Source organism: Chroicocephalus ridibundus, chromosome 2, assembly GCF_963924245.1.
Source record: "Chroicocephalus ridibundus chromosome 2, bChrRid1.1, whole genome shotgun sequence".
NCBI lineage: Eukaryota > Metazoa > Chordata > Aves > Charadriiformes > Laridae > Chroicocephalus > Chroicocephalus ridibundus.
Genome location: NC_086285.1, coordinates 145504672 through 145527806, shown reverse-complemented (window position 1 = coordinate 145527806; position 23135 = coordinate 145504672). Strand labels below are relative to the sequence as shown.

At 36.6% G+C, this 23135-nt stretch overlaps 1 protein-coding gene across 3 annotated transcripts in view; it reads right to left on the bottom strand.

The window, feature by feature from the left end:
• Window positions 1-23135, bottom strand: part of VPS13B (vacuolar protein sorting 13 homolog B) — a 479360-nt gene that overhangs the window by 355278 nt on the left and 100947 nt on the right. For all 3 annotated transcript variants that reach the window (XM_063327260.1, XM_063327261.1, XM_063327262.1), the window contains exon 17: window positions 16856-17040. In XM_063327260.1, coding sequence (XP_063183330.1) covers window positions 16856-17040 — 185 coding nt within the window. The remainder of the gene's footprint in view (window positions 1-16855; window positions 17041-23135) is intronic.

Here is a 23135-nt window from a genome sequence, read left to right as displayed (position 1 = left end):
ACAAGACACAAATTAAATATAAACCAATAGCAAAATATACAACTCCAGCTCCAAAAGCTAACAAGGGTCAACTGCATTAAAGAGACACAGCCTGATCAAGAGGATAGTTCCGAAATCAGCTGGCTCCAGTTAGGAGATCTGGGGGAAATAACATTTCAACCAGAAAAGAATTTGTGAAGCATCAAATAACACAGAATAAAAAAGAAAAGAAGGAAGCCTTGTGATCATCCAGGATTCCCCTCCTGTATTCTAACAGCAGCATGAATCTATCAAAAACAACAACCCTGCAGTCTCACTAAGTTGTTGCAGTCTTTAACTACTGTCAACGTAAAAAAGCATCTTTTAACTGGAATTTGTTTTGGTTACTGGAACTTGTTACACCTCAATCTGCTAGTCAGGATAGTTTCGTTTTGAATACATGATGCAGTTGCCTCAAAACCAGGTAGATTTGCCTCTTACAAAGCAACTCTTCCAGGCGTGCAAGTAATTTCTGCTACAAGTTTCATCTCCCACTCCAAAGTCCACATGAGCCTTAAGAAGATCAACGGCTATTCGAATGCCAAAATGCTGACTTGAACAGCATTCAGAGATCAAACTGTTCTTTGAGGCTTCTGGGAGGACAAGACAACGTGCAGCACTAATCTGATGTAGGACAACCATGGAACCATTTCTCAGCATTATGCTTTTTTGGTTTACATGTTTAAACTAAGTGAAAGCAAAGACAAAAAATGGCAAAGAATGAAAAGATATTCCCCGCTTGAATACAAAGACTTAGCCAAAAGGCTATATGTGTATTTAATATAGGTAAAAGAAAAAAGTGAGTTATAGAAATCATAAATATTTTAGCTTTTTTTGTTTAAATAATAATTCGTGGGCTTACAAAAAGAAGAAAGCATCCTGATGCTATGGCCAGCAAGTTTCTGAGCTCCATGTGGCAAGCTGTGTGCAAACAGGGAAGCACTCATAAGGGTACTTTGGTTCTGAACCGTAATTTTAAGTGTAACACACTAAGAAGTAATTTTCTAATTGACTAAAAAGAGCTCTGTACTACCTCAATGAAATAGAACGTGACTCATAAGTGTATAAGAAAATTGAAGTGGGTTTTACAGAAGTGAAGTGCGTATCTTTTTCCCTTTAGATCACGAGATGCTAGAAAGACCTCTACAACTTATTACACAAGATATTATTAATGAATAAAGTTTCAAAACAGCAATAAATCAAAGTCAGAGATGGTTAAAAAGTTTTACACATGGCCCTATTTTACCTAATGTATCTGCTCGTTTTTCACTGCTCTTTTGGGCAGCAATTTCAAGTCACGCTGCAGGACAGAAAAGAGGAAAGCGAGCCTTAAAGAAGAGTTGCTTAAAAGACTATTCCTCAAATTTCAGAAAGGTTAACAAACAAATTGCAACTCTGACCTTTTTGATACAACATCTTAAACCACCACACGAAGAAGTCTGACACAATCACCATTTCATCCTGGTTTCAAAGAGCACCTACCTCTACTTGAGAAGAGCCAATATTCATTTCTGCATGTAAGTCACCAGCCACTGCAAATTCATCTCTTACCCGTGATTCTACCACTGTAATCAAATTCAAGATTCTTAGCTCCAAGAGGAACAGCAGTCTACCAACAGCTGTAGTCCTGCTCACTGATGCAGAGAACATTCAAGAGAACATATTAAGGCTCTCCTCCTAATTACTGTCCATATTTCATGCTATGGGACCATAACATCAGTCTGGACTGGGGCCAGCTCTGTCCTGGCTGGGATCCCCCAGCAGTCTGGCAGGGGGGCCCAAACAGACGCCCCTTTTACCTGCCCTGGGGCACTGTGACTGCGTCGCCATCACGGTGGGTGACAGTGGGGTGACACACCAAGCTTCTCGGCAGCTGCCCTGTAAGAGTGAATCACACTGTTGCAGGTGCTGGGTGTCTGCGTTAGATCCCCCTTTGCCGCTCCTTTCCCAGGCAGAAGAAACCCAGAAACCTAAATCTTCTCTTTGCACCATTAGATCTTCTCAATATCCTGCCACCTTCAAATAATTTCTTTTTCCTGACATTTTTTGTAAAGTTTTTCAAATGGACTTCTGCAGTATTTCTGTGTCTATCAGAAGCTTATACTTTCATACATGAAGTGTGTACTGGAATTCCAAATAAGTAATACTCAGGCTGGCTTATTAAAGCTGCAAGTTTACTCATTCTTTGCGGTAGAAACTTTTCATGTACTATAAACGCATAGGAAACAAACATGTTATCAGAATGCATTCAATTATATTCAAACAACTAAGAGTAAGACACTGAAAGAACAGACTGCAAAGGAGATCAAGGAACGTGATATATACACCGAGAAACTTATTCTACACACAGAGAAATCTTATTGCATTACACCAAAAAAGAATTCCAAGGGAAAATTAAAGAAAATCCCACAAAAAACCTAATTAACATACAGATACTCATACCATTTGGAAAGCCTAAAAACAAAGCCACCTGGTGCAATAAAATATAGCCTCATGTTCACCCTGGAAGCATTTGTACAGTTAGATGGGTTCCAGAAAAGACTGGGCAATATTATAGAAACCTAAATGACAACCTTCATAACTCAGACCAGCTTCAGAATGTAACAGGGAGGGACATACACAAGTGTAGTTCTCTAGAAAATCATCCAATTTACTTGTACGTGCGCTTCAAGGTATTTTGCTATAAAGTCTGCAGCTTCTTTTTCTGCAGCCCAATTTTCTCATCAAATGCTGCCATAGCAAATGCAGCATCTGACTGAATGCTGGATAGATGAACATCAGAAAAAAAATGTTTTTCAGTGAATGCTCTGAACAGTATTTTTTTGTTTCATCTCACAACCATACATGTGGACTTTTTAGTGCTTCCTGCAATGCCCTAAAAACTGATCACCAACTCTTTTCTGTTGATCATTTTCCCCTCCAGTTTTTAAGTTAGAACAACTTTTACTGACATTGTTAGAAAGAAGCTCCCCTAAAGGTTTATATTCAAACTTAGACAAATTTGCAGCAAAGGAACTGGGAGGGCATGAGATGGGAAGACTGAGATCATAACAATAGTTTAAGTCCATTAGTATTCCCTTTTTCAGCTAGATTTTTTTCCTGTATTTAGGGAATATTCTGCACATGCAAAGAGTTTTTCAAGCATTTGTGCAAATTCACAGAAGGTAAATTTTATGAATTAAAGAAATAGTTGTTCTTATTGATGAATATGGTAGAGGTACTATCTTGGTAATAAGCACAAATCTGCTGGCAAGCTGCGTTTCATTGATAACATATGGGATACTGCAGCATACGAATAGATAGCAGCATAAAAGTGATCCCACTGGGAAAGTAGCCTGGACACGAAGTACACATCAAAGCAAGTTTTATAAAAAGCTCTCTTGAAAGACAGAAGATCAAGTGCTTAGCACTTTGCTGATCACAACCACCTCATCTAAGCCCAGTGGACGAAATACAGAGTTAACTGATGAAACCAGGAGCTATGAGCGCTATAGCAAGATGCAATCACATGAGCTTTCAACAGAACGGCAAATGCTGTTATGTCAGTGCCTCAAAGCTTTGCTTTAAAGCTTATAGCCAGTCTTAAAAGAGTAGACGTAAATATCTATAGACTCCTAATGTTTCTGAAGTGATCTGGTTGTTGGCACAAACAGTATGTTTTTAGATGCCATTTGTTAAGACCATGCCCAGAATAGTGCAGTTCAGCCTTCTGAGCTGTACATTATCTTTGTTATAACTCAATTTCACAGCATTTTGAAAAGCTGTTGAATACACGCAAAAACTATGTTCTTTAGAAGCTAAGCGGGACTCCAGAAGAATCTGCAAAAATATTAAGTACAAGAGATCTAACAGGTGTTTTACATTGTATACCCTCCAATTCTAAACTTGCCTGTCAAACATTTACTGCCAAGAGCACACCAAACACACAGTCATAACTACCTACAACAGCAAACATTCACTGTCAAGCACTCATACAAAAATTGCATGTAAATCCTGGGAAGCATGAAAGACCATACAACGCCTTTAAAAAACAATAAAATAATCAATCATCCTCTCTGTTCACAGTTCCTTGGTTTGTAACAGGCTATAATAAAAAAAAAAAAAAAACACCCAACCTTTTGATCTGGTACATTTTGGATGGAAGGAAAGAGGAAACTTTGCTCCCTTCTGGCAGGCAGGGCTGCCACTTGTCTCCATTCTACTGAGTAAAAATGGACTCACCCTCTGATAGTAAATCACAACAGACTCATGGGATGCCCAAAGTGTCTATGAAAACACCTATTTTATTTTTAACTCTAGTCATCCCTTGGAAGTGTAAAAGTCTGAAACTTTCTTTTTTACCAAGCAAACAACTGAACTAAGTTCTTATTTAACTCCTCCTTTTGCTGACACTTGCTGCAGATGGATGGCTAATTCTTCACAGTGATAACAAATCTGAAGGTGCTCAGAAGGAGTGTAATTCTGCATCCCAAAATTTAATTGAGGTCTGGATTTCTTGAGATGACGTGTTGATATATATGTTAAAGGGGAGAACAGAATTTAACACAGCCCTTTGACAGCCGAAATATCAGAAAATACAAAGTCAGAAAGCTGAATGGACCCAGCTATCAGTGGGGTATAGCTACATTTAGAGGAATTTTTTTTTTTTTTTGCTATATAATCTGAAACCAAAAGACAACAGATAGCTTCCAAGTACACTGAGCTCACACTACATTGGCTGATACAAAGATACCAGAGAAGGGATTATTCAGAAAATATTTTCTTTAAGACAGTAAAAAGATAAGAAAAACATTTTGGAAGACAGATGAAAATGGAAGTCTAAAGGACTCCTTGACTTCTTAAAATAGGAAGTTGGGACAGCTCTTCAAGTCAGCATCAAGAAGCTCCTCTTGGTCAGCTTGTAGTTGTGACTAGTCTATTAGTATTTCTACTTATTATTAATTTTCTTTAGACATTTTTCTAATTCCAATTACTAAAATACCTAAAGATGACTTGCCTCTATTACAAATGTGAGATTACATATAGGAGAATGAAAAATGCTAACTAATACAAGAATAAAGTAGTTGGCATAAAAGAATTGCTGTATCCAGCTGTGGTGTGTCACACAAGCCAGGTAAAAACAAGAGATCTAGCGTAAGAAGGGAACTCAAAGCCTCTGCAGAGGTGCAAGCTCCTATAGCCTTGGGATTCTTCCATCTTCCTCTGAATCATCTAGTACTCACTCTTCTCAGAAAGCAGAGAGACTACAACATACTCCTGCTAAGGTGACAATTCATATGAAAAGGAACTAAATGTAGTTTCTTAACAAGATCAGACCCCTTGGAGTAATGAAGCTTTTCTTCTTCCAACAGAAAAAACTTGAACTGGAAACTTTGAAAAATTACTGAATACTTCAAAAAAAACCCTTTGCATCAGTCTAGATTTAAAACATTTCTATAACACTACCCGAGAGCTGCATTTCTTAATTTCTGTATTTTCTACCTAGTCACTCTCCATGCCCCGTAATGAGGGGGACGAAAAATTGTTACAAGAATCCTGAGTTCAGAAAAAAGCATCTTTAACAAGAAAAACATTTAAAGTTACCATGCAAGAGACAGTTTTATCCCTTCATACCTAACTGTTCACTAAAGAAAAGCTGAAAAAGTGGCAAATCAAAAGGAGAAAGGAAAAAGATCAGAACAAAGCTGTCCAATAAAGAAGAAAAGGGTCAAATATCCTGGGATCCAACATAAAAACAGTAGAAGGAGGAAAAGATCATGAATGAGATGCAGCAAAGTCAGGGTGTAATACAGGAGAAATCAGCATGAGAAGGTGTTATATCTGGATTTATTCATCATGTTGCCATTGAAACAAAGAAAATAAAGCCAAAAAATGAGGGTGAAAAAGAAAAAAAAGATGAAAAAGCAAAACACACATTTGGTTTGATCTGTATCCATACCAGCCTTATGATGTAATCATAACAGAAAGAAGCTAATCTCAGACTGGGCACTATGCTTATTTATATGATCTCCAACTAAAACAAAGGTGTTTCTGGAAATAGGTCTGATTACTTCCTCTGAATTGACAGCAGCAAATTGATTAGTTACAAAGTATGTTTTGGAAGATGTTAAGCAGATGTAGGAGCTCTTATTTTGTATAAAACAGAGCTCCCAAAATTCAGAAGCTGTAGTAATACACAGAACTCTGACATCTCTTTAGAGCTTCAATCTTTTATTCATGGGAAAAAAAGGTACATCAACAATACTGCGAAGTAAGGAATACTTTCCTACAATAGTACAACACTTCAAAGCAAGATCAAAGCAGTTACATCTGCTGTGCCATATTTAGTTCTCCTATTACACTTCACACAAACAGAAGGGACATTCACTAGGTACCATTAAATAACACTATAACAGACCACCTCCCCTTATTCATTTATTCATTAGTAATTCCCCTCGAAAAGTGTTCTGGACACTGCAAAATGTTAATGTAAATTTTTCTTGATTATAGTTTCCTGAGAATCCAATGTTTCACTAACTCTGTCTGCCCTATTGTCACTACCTTTTTATGTGACTGTCTATTACTACCATTGGTAGAATTTTTCTCCAAAAGAACTGCCCACCATTAGACGCATAATGCTAATCTAAAGAATTCATGGTCAAAGCACTGCTCTAATTGTAGGTTAGTAATTTCCAGTAAAAATACACTTCCTGTCCTTACCATTACCTTGTTACATGTATCTTGCATTAATTTCATTCTATGACTATGAGGTGGACTAGCAGTAAAGAATGTTTTTCCAAGGCTCACAACCATCACTCCTCATACAGTCTGCATTTCAACAGCTTAACAACTCTACCGCAAAATATCATCCTAGAGAATAATATCTTTTTCTTGAATATCCATGCAATTACAAACTGGGATTTGGATCTATAATCTCTAGGTCTAAAATAATCACAACATAAGTAGCTTTTTTAAAAAGCCTGATTTAATATAATAATAAATCATGTGTGGCATCAGACTAGCAATCGCTGTTGCAGTGCGTAATATTCTGGTATCTTTCTATGGCAAGAATACCATTGGTCTTTATCATCTTACCTTGTCGCAAGAACTAAAATGCCCCCACAAAGGGAAAGTAATTATCCATGTCATTCCTTAGAGCTCATTAAATAAAAGTAATTTTGGAGCGCAATAGTACTTTGTAAACTATTAGTATTGTAGGCACTGTTATAATAAGTTGTTAGCAGCAGTCCGATATTCAGAATCTGCCACATGATTTCAACTTAGTGCAACTTTTATTTGATCAAGACTACACACATGACGTAAACTCACTGCTCAAGTTCAGCCTTTAATATTACATGTTTGCAAACGGAAAAAATCCTTCTACCACGTTTAATATTTCATAAAGGTGCTTATTCCTAAATCTATCTACTTCTGATTATACCTTGTGTTTTTTTCCCTAAAGTAAAGATCACTACTACACAGCAAGCACATTTTTACTAAAAGAAGTTCCGCCAAGGAAATTTTTTTATGTACTTATTTACTCATTTCATTCACAATCCCTAATAATCTATTCCATTCGAAATTTCCTTGCTGATATTTCTTGCTTCATCAAGACCAAAACATCTAATTAGCCTGCTACTTTCCAAACTGCAAAATTTCTCATTCTGAATATCAAGGAGGAAGATATGCTGTAAGATGTTCCAATTTCTTTTAAAGTGATCCAAGTTGTTTCAGGATCAGAAAGCATTTTTATTAACTTTAACACTACAATAGCAAAAAAAAAATATTGCCACATTGTTATTTGTTATAAACAAAACTACTTTCCCACACAGCATTACAAACAGAACCAACTACTTCAGACTGAATGAAATGTGCAACACAGTGATACAATACAATCTTTTCTCATTACCTTTTTCTTCTTATATGCATAAACCTGAAGATACTGTGGTTTGTTTTTCCAGGAAAAGATCTTCAGTAAGAGTATAACATCTGTAAGTGACAATCTGTGTGGGAAAACCTACCTGGAACATTTTCTTCTGGATCTACAGTAAGTTTGGAGAAGGGTTAATTACCTAATTTAGTCACTACCTTTGTGCTCTTTTTTAATGCTTACAATATTTGGCACTTACACCTGAAAAAGGGGGAAGATCCCCACACATCTTTCAACCATGTTGATACAGAAATTTAATACTTTTATTTAATCAACTGGAGGAGAAAAAAAAAAAGGGGAAGACATGGATGTATTATGGAGAGATGAATGGCATAGAAAGGGATTCTTACACCAAACCGAACTGGATGCTGGAATTTAATAGCTGATGTATTATTTTAATGCACATACAAGGCATTCACTTGAACAGTACAGAACCATGAGAAGGGGGAAGATTGTGTGTATGAAAATATTATACCTCACCTATACAGTCTAAGTTAAGGATCTGCTATTATTTGTTTACTGGGGGGGGTGGTATTTGTTTGTTTTATGTTCAATCCAACAGTGACATTCTGAAGCAGCACTACAGAATGTGATAGCACACATTTAAGATTTTTAAATAGCAACTACTAAATCCTGAAAAATTAAACTTATGAACAAAACCCTATAACAGGCAGCTTTAGCAGCCCACAACAGCTCTGTTTACATTTTAAGACAAAAGGATGTCCCACGAAACCATAAACAGAGAGTACTATAAAGTTAGTAGACATAAATTATTGATCATTTGTGTTGTATCACCTGTATGCATTTGCATTTCCTTCTCCGAATATCTCACTATATCACAGAATCACAGAATGGTTGGGGTTGGAAGGAACCTTAAAGATCACGCAGTTCCACCCCCCCTACCATGGGCAGGGACACCTCCCACCAAATCAGGCTGCTCAAAGCCCCATCCAGCCTGGCCTTGAACACTTCCAGGGATGCGGCATCCACAGCCTCCCTGGGCAACCTGTTCCAGAGCCTCACCACCCTCACAGTAAGGAATTTCTTCCCAATATCTAATCTAAATCTCCCCTCTTTCAATCTAAAACCATTACCCTTTGTCCTATCACTCCCCATCTCTCCTGTAGGCCCCCTTTAGGTACTGGAAGGGTGCTATATAGTCTCCCTGGAGCCTTCTCTTCTCCAGGCTGAACAACCCCAACTCTCTCAGCCTGTCCTCACAGGAGAGGTGCTCCAGCCCTCTGATTGTTTCATGGCCCTCCTCCGGACTTGCTCCAACAGGCCTGCGTCCTTCATATGTTGGGGGCCCCAGAGTAGGATGTAGTAGTACTCCAGTGGGGTCTCACAAGAGTGGAATAGATGGGCAGAATCACCTCCCTCAACCTGCTGGCCACATTTCTTTTGATGTGGCCAAGGCTTTCTAGGCTGCAAGCAGACATTTCTGGGTCATGTTGAGCGTCTCATTTGCCAACACCCCCTAGTCCTTCTCCTCAAGGCTGCTCTCAATCTATTCTCCACCCAACCTGTATTTGTGCTTGGGATTGCCGCAACCCACATGCAGGACCTTGCACTTGGCCTTGTTGAACCTTATGAGGTTCACATGGGCCCACTTCTCGAGCTTGTCCAGGTCCTTCTGAATGGCATCCCTTCATAGCAGTGCACAGCAGGAGGACGAAAGACAATGGTCATATATTGACACAAGAAAGATTCTGCTTCGATAGGAGGAAAAACTCCCACCATCAGAACCATCAAGCAGTGGTACAGGTTGCATAGAGAGGTAGAGTGTTCTTATCCTTGGATATTTCCAAGGCCTGACTGGATAAAGCCCTAAGAGAACTTGGTCTAATCCCATAACTGACCATAACCGACCATAACCATAGCAGAAGACTGGACTAGAGACTTCCTGCAGTCCCTTCCAACTTGAATTTTCTGATGACCCTATTATTTTTTGCCAGGGGCAAAGAAATAGTCTCCTTTTGCTTGTCTGAAAAGCACTGTTCAGCAACTGGTAGCATGACTGTTGCATGGTAGCACTTCTGTTGCAGGACCTCCGCCTGCACCTTTTTCTTGAAACACGAGCACCAAAAGACCACCATGGCCTTCTCATTCATGCTTTTTTCTTGTATCAGCAACCACTGATGGCTTCCTGATTCACTCTAAATTTGACAACAACTTCTCTAGGTCTCCCCCCCCCAAAAAAAAAAAAATCTTTCCTTCTCTTATCTCTGGAGATTTATTGTGTCTGCTCTGAGCTCTTCTCATAAATTTTCCAGTTCCTATTATGCGGCCAATTCACAATTTATGTTCTTCCCAGTCATCTTGTCATAACGCTGAACACCAGTAGCTTAGTCTCAACGTGCTCTATTGCTCTTAGAAAAGAAGCTACTACCTCAGCCTCCCTGTTGAGTTTTTCACCTGATGCAGTAACGTGACAGCTAAAACAAGGCGAAAAGGCAGCCTACCTCCCTGCTGTCCAAACACACCTTTCTTAATAGAACAAGAAATAACATAAAGCTAACAGCTGAACAAACAAAACAGGTGCTCTCAGTCACAGCTTCCATTGCTATTTGTGCAAATAAACTACAGGCTCTGGAGGAAGGGCACTATTTATAGCTCTAAGCTTAGGTGTCTTGTTTTTGGTAGCCCACCAACATACTCAATGAGAGTTCGCTGTTAATTTCAAAATACATGCTGAACTGAGCTCTCCTGCAATTCTGAAACACAATTCAACTGAAGCAGCTTATATACATTTAAGTGTATCTATAGATTTCATGTTTATACTTAATTCATTTCACAAACAATTGATTTTTTCAGCTTTTCTTTTCCTCCTTGACTGTGCTGTTGACACTATATATATATATTTACTTTCACCACAACAGACGTTTAAAAAGTCTCAAGTGGATTTTAAGTACATTAGATTCTTTAGCACAACATTATAAATCAGAGTTAAGCTTGTATGAATGCCTTAAGTATGCCTACCACTATTCTTTCATCAGAATGCTGTATTTTTCAATTGCAAAGCTTATTAGTGTATATTAATTAGACTGGAAAAAATAAAAAGGCAATTATAATTACTGGTTTACATGCTTACATCATATATTAGTTCCTCATTTCAGGCCACTACAGAATCATTTCTTCAAGCACCGTATTTATTAAGAAGAAATTCAAAAAGCTAAACCCCACCGATTACATATTACAGTGATAAAATGTCTCACCTATCCCATGTCCAATATAAGTCAGTTCATGATTTAAGAATACCACTGAAAATATCTACAATAAGAGGAAATAAAAGATTATACACAACTATATTAAGCTCAAATAATTAAGATAAAAAACAAGTTGCACCCAGGTTGCTTATCAACACTCCGTTTCCATCTGAAATTAGAGTCAATAATCTGCCAGACTTTCACAGAAATGTACAATGTATAAAAATAATACTATTTACGCATTGCATTCAGAAGCCTACATGAAGGATGAGGACACAAGTGGGTACAATCACCCTTGCAACTGTTTTATACTGTGCAAGTTTCATACAGCTGTGTCCTGCCACTCCTAAGCAATTACTTAAGAGAATACACTCTTACACTTCGATTTTAAACAGAAAGTTTAAGTTATACTCCTCAAAATGTACGCCAAAACTGGCCATGTTATGTGGAACCGAGATTAAATGCCAATACGCTGCAAGGAAGCGATTAGAGCTTAACAATGTGCATTACCACAAAACTTCCAAATGTTGGGCTTTCGCTGGGTTTTGTGATTTGGGGTTTTGGTGGCAGGGGAGCAGGTAAGAGGAAAAAAGTAGTTTTAAAAGCAGAGGTATTAGAAAGGCAAGTCACTCATTTCAGTCTTTTTCCTAGGTGGTTAAAAGAACTATGCAGCAGCTCCACAACCCTTTTTTATACGTACACCTGGGAAGAATACTGAATCCTGTTACTTTCCTCAGTGTTACCCTGATGTGGTTTAGACCAGATGTTTAAATGTTACAGTATGTACATTTTCTTCTCTTCTTCCAAGGCAAAAGCAAAATAGGAGGAATATTTGACTTCACTCCACAAGAGACCTATTTAATAGTTTGGCGGTTATGTAAGTAAAGGTAGCTTGGCTAAGTCAATGTTGACGACATACAGAACGACATGATCCTAATGAGTTGGAAAATATTGGCTCTCATGAGATTCAACCAGATGCTACCGCGCTGAGAAAGCTACTGTATTATTGAATTTCATTTTTATGAGGTAAAATTTATTATTCAACCATTAAGGTATCCCACATGAAATCTTGCATAAAATAGTTTTACAGTTACTTTCTGGAAAGTAGATTTTATTTTAACTTTAAAACATCATTTACATGAGGGATTCAAATGCCTATTTGATCACCTTCAACAGAGAAACGTAAGGTCTGCAAGCAATTTTCCCAAAAATACCAGATTAATGGAACCGAACTGTCAACAAAATAATGAACTACCTGAATAGGACAAGGAAAAAGTGGTAGCAAGTTCCAGTTTTCCAGAGTAAACTAAAGCCATGTGTGACTGTGTATGTTTTCTTGGCAGGCTGAAATGGTTAGTAACTGAGTGCTTCAGGTACCTACTTACAAATAATGAAAAAATACACAGTAAAATTACTCCACAGGATTAATTACACTCTACATTTGAGAGATCTTAACTGCCGTTATTTTCCTAAAATTTTGGTATTTGGTACCCTTATTTTTGTAAAAAAAAAAATATTGTATAACAGTAACTGTAAAAGAATTTTATTAACATCTACTTGCAAAAATGTAGAAAGCATGATGCATTTCAGATCCGTGTTTGTTTCCACATTTATAGTGGATGAAATGCAAAATTGGGATGTTACACAAGCACGTGCAAGCATAAGAACCAACTTATTATTTAACTAACATGAAACATACTATTGTGCTTATATACCAAAATGATTATAAAATAAAACCAAAACACAAACATAAATTTCCAAAGAGCTATGTGTGAGTTGAAGATCGCTTTTGTTCTTTTTTTTGCCTATTTTAGATGTAATACATTATCAAAAAGTTAATAATGTCTTTTTCTTGACCCATGAAATAGAGCAAACAGTTGTTTGCAGCTGTTTTATTTACCTATTTCTTATTTCACATTGTCACTTTGTATTCCCATCTATTATTTTAAGTTTCCTATTCTTTTTGTTCTTGCACAACTCCTATATTAGGCAGTATGAATCTTTTTTGTAATTGTTAATGGTAAAGCTTATTCATTCAAGAAATAAGTTTCATTGTCTTTATCTCAATTTTTTTAATTGTCTTGGCTTCTCTGAACCCCAAAAATACCAGTTGACATTTGAGAAGAACCTTTGCCAAGTAGGCATTTAAAACTATGGATTACGAAAGCGCTAAGGTGTCACTGCAATGAAGGGAGTTAGGCGCTTTCAAAAATCTCATTGAGCCATTTCCTCTACCTTTAAATTCCAAATTGGTTATAATTAAAAATCTGCTTTTGGCAGAATTAATCTCAAGCTAAGGAAGGCATATCATCTAAACATATTTACAACAAATATCTAGTGTAAAAACCACATATCCTTCTTGAAATACTCATTTTACCCGTCCTCCACAAGTTCTGAGCTCAATCAGCTAGTCACAGTACTGTACACAGGTTTTTACCAGTAGTTTTAAGATAACAGACCTTATAATATGTATGAAAAACACAAATTTTAAGTAGTACAGGCACCTCATTCTTAAATTCTGTCACAAACCAAACACATACAACTTTGCTTTCAAGACTTCAAAATTTTTTTTTCCCCAGACGGCTTGCCTTTGGACAAGTTAATCAAAAGAGAAACTCCCAACCTATCTGATGAAGACAGCAAGTCTAATACACAACAAACTATGAAATACTGAAGGAAACTGTTTTTCTCCTAGTAGAAAAAGTTTCTGGAGAGCAGGGGGACAAAGGTAGGTGGGGGACATAAGAGTGTTAATCTTCAAGGACTTTTCCCTCCCTGGTAATTCCATGAATCTATTTCCGAAAAAGAATTTGTACAGGAAAGAGCCTGAGAGTTTGTTCTGAATCCTTACATCACCTTCAGCCTAAATTAGTTTTTAAGGAAGTTTTGGAGCAGAAGCACACAGAAGCACAATTTCAGTGATGCACTTTTAAAACTGGAGGAGATGGCTGTGTTGGAAAAAGCGTCCAATACAACTAGGGACCATAACTCCTGCTAAAAAAAGATCTATGAGGATCCAACGGCTCGTGGTATCACTTTTGAGTTCAAGTAATACTGAAGTAAAGACATAAGGAGCTCAGCAACAACTGTTTCAGCCCAATAGCCCTCTCTTCAATACCACACAAAAAGTGGCAATACAGATATAGGCAGTTGAGAAAGATGCAGGCTATATAAATAAGTGGGAAACATATCTGAGACTAGCTATGTGCAAGTAGTAAACTATAGAAGAAAAATTTGAAGTCTCAGTATATTTTCAAAATTCCTCGAGTAATTTCTAGAGGAGGGCACAGTTTTTCGAAGGACAAAAAGGTATGGTTTTGTATCAAGAACATGTAAAATCCTGTGATCCAGACCGCAAGCAGGCAGATTTGCTGGAAATCTCATCAGACCATTAAAAATAGGAAGACAAACTACATAAGCTCTTTCTTCTTTTTTGAGAATAACGTCATGTCTTGGGAGGGCTTTTTTATTTCTTTTTAACAGGGGGATAAGAATGTAGATAGAGACATAGCTTTTGCCCTGATATATTTCTAATTATTTAGAAAGATGTCTTTTAAAAGTTTGAAAATGTAAAGGTAGAAGATAGTTTGGGCAACAGTACTCATGAAATTCAGTTTATAATTCTTGTAACAGCAGAATGAAAGCAATGAATTTCAAGAAAGAGATCTGCTGGAAAATAGGATAAAGTGAAGGTAAGGAGATCTTTAATCGTATTGTTAATTTTTCCTACAAGAACACTACAATTTCATAGAAACAAAATCAGAAAAAGCCAAGGAATAATGGGAAAGAGCTATGGAAGAAAATAAAGCAAGTGTGTTTATACTTGCATTATTCACACAAAATTGATCAAAGAAACTTTTATCCACAACACCAGAAGGATGGAAATCTATTTTCTTCAAGTACTTGTGTAGCACTCCTATGCATAGCTAAAAATGAGCTGTGACCAGATGTAAAACACAACACCATTGACAAAAAGGCTGATATTTCTGTGATATGTTAGGTTATACCATAAAAGCTCACCTGTACACCCACAAAGATGCTCAGAGATACAATGGCAGTACGGGGAGCCCAAATTATACCCTGCCAGGCTACCCCCAGGCCCACCACAGGAGGCATCAGCCCATAAATGCCAATCTGCACAAGCCCAGAGCAGCATGGGGACATGCAAAGCAGGTGGGAACCCAAATCAAGGACTCCCAAGGAACATTCATCAGCTGTTGTTTTATGTTGGAAAAACTAAGCTGAATCTTAGTAAAAAAAAAATATCAGCAATTAAGGCAAAAGAGTAGACAGCAATCATTTCATAGCCTTGAACTCAAAGCTGCCTTCATCTAGTTAACGCGAAGTACAACTACAGAAGTATAAAACTTACCAGGTCAAGCGATAAGCCATGAACAAGAGAAGATCAAAACAAGTGTACTATACTGTTCATTTACTTTATTGTAAGTACTTAAAATGTGTGCCCCAAATTTGTATTCTGCATTGTTAGCACAGTTGTATCACAGTTCATTGAACTGAAGGACTGAAACATGTTAAATGATGCATCAGGTTAGTTTGCAACTGTGCAAACCCTAAGGCCAACTAAAATCATCAAATGACTGTATTTTCACGTTTTTGAGGTGTGGACTGTAAACGTGCTGCCTTCAGAAGTACCAGTAGGCGAAAATAAAACCTCAGAACCTCATCCTTACGTGACCCACACAGAATCAAGGAATCAGTGAATTTTGGGAAAGAAGGAAAAACTAAGCCCTTAAAACAGTTATTCCAAGGGTTACACACCTGAAAATACAACAGTCCTTTTGCACCTGATCAACACAGATTTAGCTTTAAAAAACAACAGGACTGAAAAAGGAAAATAGGAGTAAGAAAAATAGCACTGATAAAGACTTCCATTCTAGTCTAATTTACCCTTCTGCTTCCAGTCATGACTTACTACATCTGAATCATTCCTAACACATTCTCCAAGACTGATAATGATGGAAATTCCAAAATATCTCAATTATTCTTATGTGTTTATTTGCAACAGATAAACAATATTGGGTCTAAATGATTCTAGCCTGCACAGAAATATAAAGGAGAAAAAAAATATATATTCTCTTCTTCTGAATGACCTTTATGCACTTGAAGACTGTGGTCTCCTCTGTAAGCTAGTCAAAATTCTTAATTTACTCCCAAAATCCATGGGTGTTTTGCGAAAGGATGACAGGTCATCAACTGCATTGTTTATATCATCATCACTGAGACTTGCATATCTGCAGCAGTTTCACAACAGTTAAGTAACATTTATTTATGAAACTGGATGAGAAACACCTGCAGCCCTTTAAAAATATTCAATGTATGCCATTGATGAATAAAGCCCTTAATAATCCAGTATTTTTTATTTCCTCCAACAGCTTCACCTCTGAATGATCTTAAGTTACAACACTGCACCATGTAAGGTAAGCAAGGGTGGATGTTTCAGATGAGGGAAGCATGGAAAAATTATCCTGTACAGGAAAATTAAATGCATCCAGAAATTGGTGCCAAGGAGTGAAGCTTGGTGGCTTAGCTTACATCCTGGATTTTAAGCATAACCTATAAATACCCATATACACACAAATAACATTCTGTCTGTTAACTACTATAAGTAAAAACCTGGATTTAAAGGATATCGTTGTAGGCACATTCACTAGCTGTGCTCTGTACCATAATAAATACTTAACCAAAAGCACCACATATTTACCTGAAGTTTGGAAAACCTCATTCAGTAAAGCTTCATTTACCACCACCGAACTGACATTTCCAGCAGGATGACACCAGCTCTGATAAATAGTTTGAAGAAGAAGGGTTTGAGCTCTAGTTGCTTGAACTGTCAAATTAGGAAGCTCAAATATGCATTCTGTTAGCGGGACGTGAGCTCGCTTGGTCCTGTTTAAAATAGATGGGAAAAGAAAAAAAAAAGGGAAATCATTACTTTGGTGCATAAAAATAACAATTTAAAACCTTAGTCACAGAATACTAGACTGTAAGCTGTTAGTTTGTAAGGCTGCAGTTGTGTGCCTGTTAAATTTCTTCTTGTAAGAGCTGATTCTACTTGTACTGAACTTCACCCTAACTAGGACTTGCGTTACATGATTTAGCTACATTTCCCTCCAAAACATCAGAGAAAAAAAAATCATATTTTTATCTAATTATCTCTTGGTTTAAATATTTAATAAAAGCCATTCCAAGTGTTCCCTCCAAAATAGGAGCTACTCATAAAATTGTGCAGCTATTAAAAACACTGAAGAAATCTGTTCAAAAATTGAATTTTCTGAAAATTTTTTATTTAAAAGTTTACAGTGTATCACCAAATGAGATATGTCCAGTGATCCAAAAAAACCCACACAGACAATATACATACAAGAAAATACAAAGAGCCCCACATTCCATATTTCTCCTCACATTCGGCTGACATAGAGCTCATTAAGTGATTCTAGTATTTTTTCAATGCCTTTTATCTTATAATTGGTGAAGAGGAACAGACAGGGAAAAGCATTAGGAGGGCAGTGCAAGGTAAAGGACTTTTTGTTTGGAAATAACTTCTTCTGTGTCAATACAATCCACTATCAACAAGAAGGCTCTACCACCACTACAGCAAAGTCAGTAAGTAATTTTTTCTTCCTAATATATACACTATTACCCGAAATTAAGCAACAGATTGATTTGCTACATTCAACAAAAACTGCAAAGGTTCTTTAATATTCTCATTTTGGAGCCTTTTCCTGCAGCATAATTACCACATTATTATTCTTGCCCTAATCACCTCTTGCTACATGACTGAAATGTACTTTTTGCACTATTTAGCATTATTTTCTCTCATGTCCCCAAAATATAACCACTGATGCACAGATTAGCTCATTCTGGAGAATCTCCTCCATTAGAAGATTTTAGGGACAAGCCTAAAACCACACTAAACGCGGGGTAATTCCCACAGTAATGTGGGAATTAGAACCTCAACTGAGGGAAAGCCGCTGAAGCTGCTCACACAATCCCTTAGCCCAGAAAAAAAGCATCCATTACCAAAACGTTCAAGGGACTGAAAATGTAAAGACATTCTCTCACGGACACTGAACGGCTCTTCAGATTAGCTAAATCAAAACCTTTCAAGGAACTGTCACAAGCAGTCACAATACACTGCATCTCCACAAGAAAATGCTTGCAGCCGTATGACCTAACATACATGAGATCACACTAGCAGTAGAGACTCTGCAGAAGACTTCCATGAATGCAGGAACAGGCCATTCCTGATGCCCAGACTCTAAAATCTGTAACAGCATGAAGTGACACAGAATTCTGGCAATAAGAAGTAGACTTAGGCACATTCTGCACACGATTTGGAAAGTGGCCCTTTACCAAGAAAACTGAAGAAAAAAGCAGCACATCATCACTTCTCAGACCCCTGATCATTATCATCTAGATGAGGAAGCAGAATAGCAAAACATTTGCTAACACTTTTGGCCCATAAGCTGCAGATAAGGCCTGGGTGACATATGAAACATAGTTTGGAAACACGCGTTCTGAACACAAGACCTGTGCAGCACAGGAGGTCACCAAAGGGGTAAGAAATAGCTGTACGAAACTCCTGAAGCTCTTCCTGTCTCTCAGTTTGAAGTTCAAACACACCGCACACCTTTCCTGAAAATGTTCTTCTCCCAAAAAGTACAAACACCCCATGTGGCCATCTGAGAAAAGAATGCATCCAAATACATCTGAAATCTGTTGGTGCAACAAACCTGTTAAAAGAAACCGTTTTTGTCTAAACTTCAAAAAATAAGCTAGTTAACAAGTGAGAACTACTTTAAGGAAAGACAAAACAAAAACTAAAAATACTATTAGTATTAAGTCAGGCAAATCAAGAAAGATGCTGCCTGGTTTAAAAAAAAAGCAAAAACCAAAACACACAACACTGACTCAGACTGAGCACCAAAAGGAACTAACAGCCTGGAACATACTCTTGACAATTTCTACCACACAACACACATGAAAATCACTCTTGTGTGGACACTATTAGATAAAAAAAATATCTCCTATTTCAGCTCCTCAAGTAGATATACATTCCACTGTGTAAATGTACATATAGCCATACAGTCACTAGAAGAAAAGCTCCAGATTCCATGAAAAGCGCAGGTGGAGACTGCAACACTGCGGCCTTTTCTAATGCTGTTCCCAAGTTAGAATTCGAACTTGCTTTCCTAGAGCGTAAGTCCAAGTTCTGTAATTTATTAATTTGAGCAGAAAAGGTGTACATAAGTAAAAGACTATATAAGATCATTCTGTACTTCATAAAATCCATCCCTGTAAAACAAAATGCTATATATATGCAATAAATAAAAAAATTATTTTAAAACTCAAGATTAAACGGACAGCGCAAACCATTTACTTTTATGTAGAAACAAAGTTGGAAAACTAGATATGGACATGACCAAAACTTTTGCGGGTATTACATGGAAAGAAGCGTAATGCATGGTGATATCAATCAGAATGTTTCCTAGTATTCCTTTTTTTTTTTTTTTCAAGCCATGTATTGTGATCTTTTATTATTTACCTCGTTGCAGAAGTGCACTGCAACATTTTTCCTTTCTGTCCTCTTCATTTCTATTCTTTTTCCTTTTGTTATCCTTTCAGATAACTCATATTTTCGACTTTTCCATCTTATATCTGAATGTTATTTTGCAGGATCAAAACCAGATATTTCAGAAAGAAGTACCTGAATATTTCAAAAGATGGGTTCCCTAATGTAAAATTGGGAAGGAAGGACAAAAGAAGGTAGCAAATCTTTTTCAGAAAAATTCAGGGCAAACATGACTCCGCAATAATTTCATCTGAAAGAACACATTTGTATTAAATTCACGTATTTTAGAGGGAGGTCTGTGAAGAGCTGTGACAATCACAGCATACATTATGACAGTGGAAAAGATTTTGCTTTAAAAAGTTTGCCTATTCATTTAATACACATTACAGCTACTGTACTGAACTGTTCTAAATATAAAACTTAATTTTCACATAAAGTAGTCCCTTATGGGTAATAGCAGTATATGAAATTTTTTTAACAATATGCAAATTCTACACTTATTGTACTTTAGCAATCCCATAGGAATAAAGTCTACTGGTCCTTTTCAGATAACTTTGGAGGAATGGGAAGTTGAGGAAAATAAATCCTTTTTTTATAGAAAAAAAAAATCAAGGCGGGTGGGGAAAGCATTGTACCATGTGTGCAGCAAATGTTGCTTAAAGGAAATTTTAACTAGACCTGGCTAGTGATGAAAGTATATTTATAATTCAGGATTTATTATAATAGTTTTGAAACACAAATAATGCATTTAAAAGAACTTAAAATACAAGTTTGCTACCAAAATGCACCTGTTAATACAGAAAATCCATCATTAATAAGGTACCAAGTTTTATGACCCAAGAGATATATTCAAGCAATAAGTGAAAATACAAGTACAAATACGTTTTTCAGTAAACCAAGTCAGACCTGTGTTTCTATATTGTACCATTAAATTTGTATTAAGCAACTGAACGTGACTTCATATCAAAACTCATCACCATATTAAAATGGTTATGGCACATAGTTGGAGTCTAAAACCTTTATTTAAGCTGTACTTTAAAACTGTAACAACAATAGAAATAATTATTTCTCAAATCTTTACACTCAAGAGTTAAGATGCAGTTCTGAACATGTGTTCATTTAACTGAACAGGTTAAAAACCTACCAATTCAAACACTCTACTCTAGGGGAAAATAAATCCTAATGTAACTAGCAGGATAGGCTACTCATTAAAGCTGAACTTGGACAAGTTCCAGAATAAATTTAAGGAAATATGAACAAGCAAGTCTTGCTGTGTAGTGGCATGGAGTGAAAATGAATCTGTCCTAATTAAACGATTTTTAAATACACTTTGGTTGTACCCAGTTTGCTGACAAACTGTAATACAGACTTGCTGAAATATTTGGATAGATCTGGCATACCATTAAAGAAAATAGTTTTCTTCGCTGTTTTTGAATGAAAACATGAATTGGTCCTTATTATACACCACGCATCGGCACCGATATAACCAATCCATGTAAGTTCACAGGCCTGCTATGAAATATTTTCAGTCTGTAGACTTCAGGAACAGCAACTCATTCTTTTAAAATCAACACCTCAGAGTGATTGAAAGAATATAGTGGTGAACAGCTGGCTCCAGAGGTTTATACAGAGTCCCCAACTGCAAACCTGGAACCCGCAAAATGTTTCCAAAAATTTAATTTTTGTTATTACTCATATCCTGTACAGTAAAATACGGTTAGTTCATTTTTTCCAAAATAACAAAACCAGTAACCTGCTACTAGAACCCAGCAACTGTGCCTTAGAATAACCTGAATGTAATTTAAATGCCTAAATAATTTCAGTCAGCATTTGCACACCCTTCCTCTTAGGCAAACAGAAAATGTAAGCTGGTTTTGTATTTGACATGAACAAAGGCTTCATCTACATACCTACTTAATCCGATCTTTCATATCAACTTTAAGAAAATGACAATTTTGATCCTTTCTCAACATTTAAGCTACTATCATTGGGTAAGAGAAACAATGTCTAGCTAATTAATGACAAATATCAAAACTCCGAAGGGAGCATGCAGGGAGAAGAAAAAAGCGAAAGGAAGTTAAACACTACAGTCTTGGAATTATAATTTTTTTAAATGCAAGGCTGAAGTCACTACTACTCACTATAAAAAAACAGTCATATCACACGTCTGCATACAGTAGCACAGTTTTTCAGACAGCAACATACAGTTATTTGTGCTAGAGGACCAAGTTAATTATCAAAAAAAAAAATTAAGCCTACTTTGGAACACTTCATTCCATAAATGAATGCTCTTCTGTAGGCTTCACTAACAGCTACCTGACATCTTATATCATCTCTTACACAGGTGAATTTTCAGCAGCTGCAGCTGCTTTTGCCTGTTATTTGCAGGAAACGTGGCTAATCATTCAATTTATTACAAGGGAGAAAGCAGTGAACTTCACGACTCACCTATTTTTTTTTCTTTTTCAGAATTTATAAATTAACTTTCTCTTACTGAAAATTTTAGATATGGAATTAGGAGGGAACAACACAATTATTTCAAAACTGACTTCTGTGTAGTAGTTTTTTTAACATCAGTTACAGAACTAAAATTGTTAGTGATGAAAAATGTTTGCGAAGTGTTAATTCATATGCAAACTTCAGAAAAAAATTGACATATTTCCTTTAAACTATTGTGAAACCAAAACAATGAAGGCTAAGTACAAGCTCATTACATCTTAGAAAATGAACAGAAAATATCCATTCTTAATACAGTGTCTGTTTTAATGGAACAATAAAATTTAGCTTTATACAGCAAAGAAAAAATAAATGCATTATTACAAGAATAAAAATAATTACTGAAGTCAAACAAATGTCTAAAAGGAAGAAACCTTACCAAAAAAAAAAACAACCCTTTGAAGCAAAGAAAGCAAGACTCCGGACACACATGTTAGAAGCTCTAGATTTGTATTGTTTTTAAAGTAGTTTAGTTTCTTTTGTTACATCTGGACATTAAAAATCGTAATTATTAAAAGTGATGATCATTACATGCAAACAACAGTACTGTTTTTTGAAGCAACAAGGAAGGGAGAAGCAGTGACCTCAGTAGGATGGATTTCATAACTTTATCTGCTGTGAGACACCAAGAGAAAATGTCAAAGGCTGCAAAAAAAAATCAAAGACCTAGAATGTGAGGGTAGAAAAGTCTTAATTTCCCTCACCTTGAATCCAGCCACACTAAGCATCAGATGAGTCTTTCCACTCACTGGATTAAAAGTTTAAGAAAGCAAGGAAGAAAGCAATCTATCTCCACTTCCAGTTAAGTTATTACCTACGTGCCTCAAAATGCAACAGATTTGAACTAAAAATTTGCTGATATCAATAAGAGATAACCCAACAAGTGGTTGGGTTTTCAGTCTTATTTTGGACA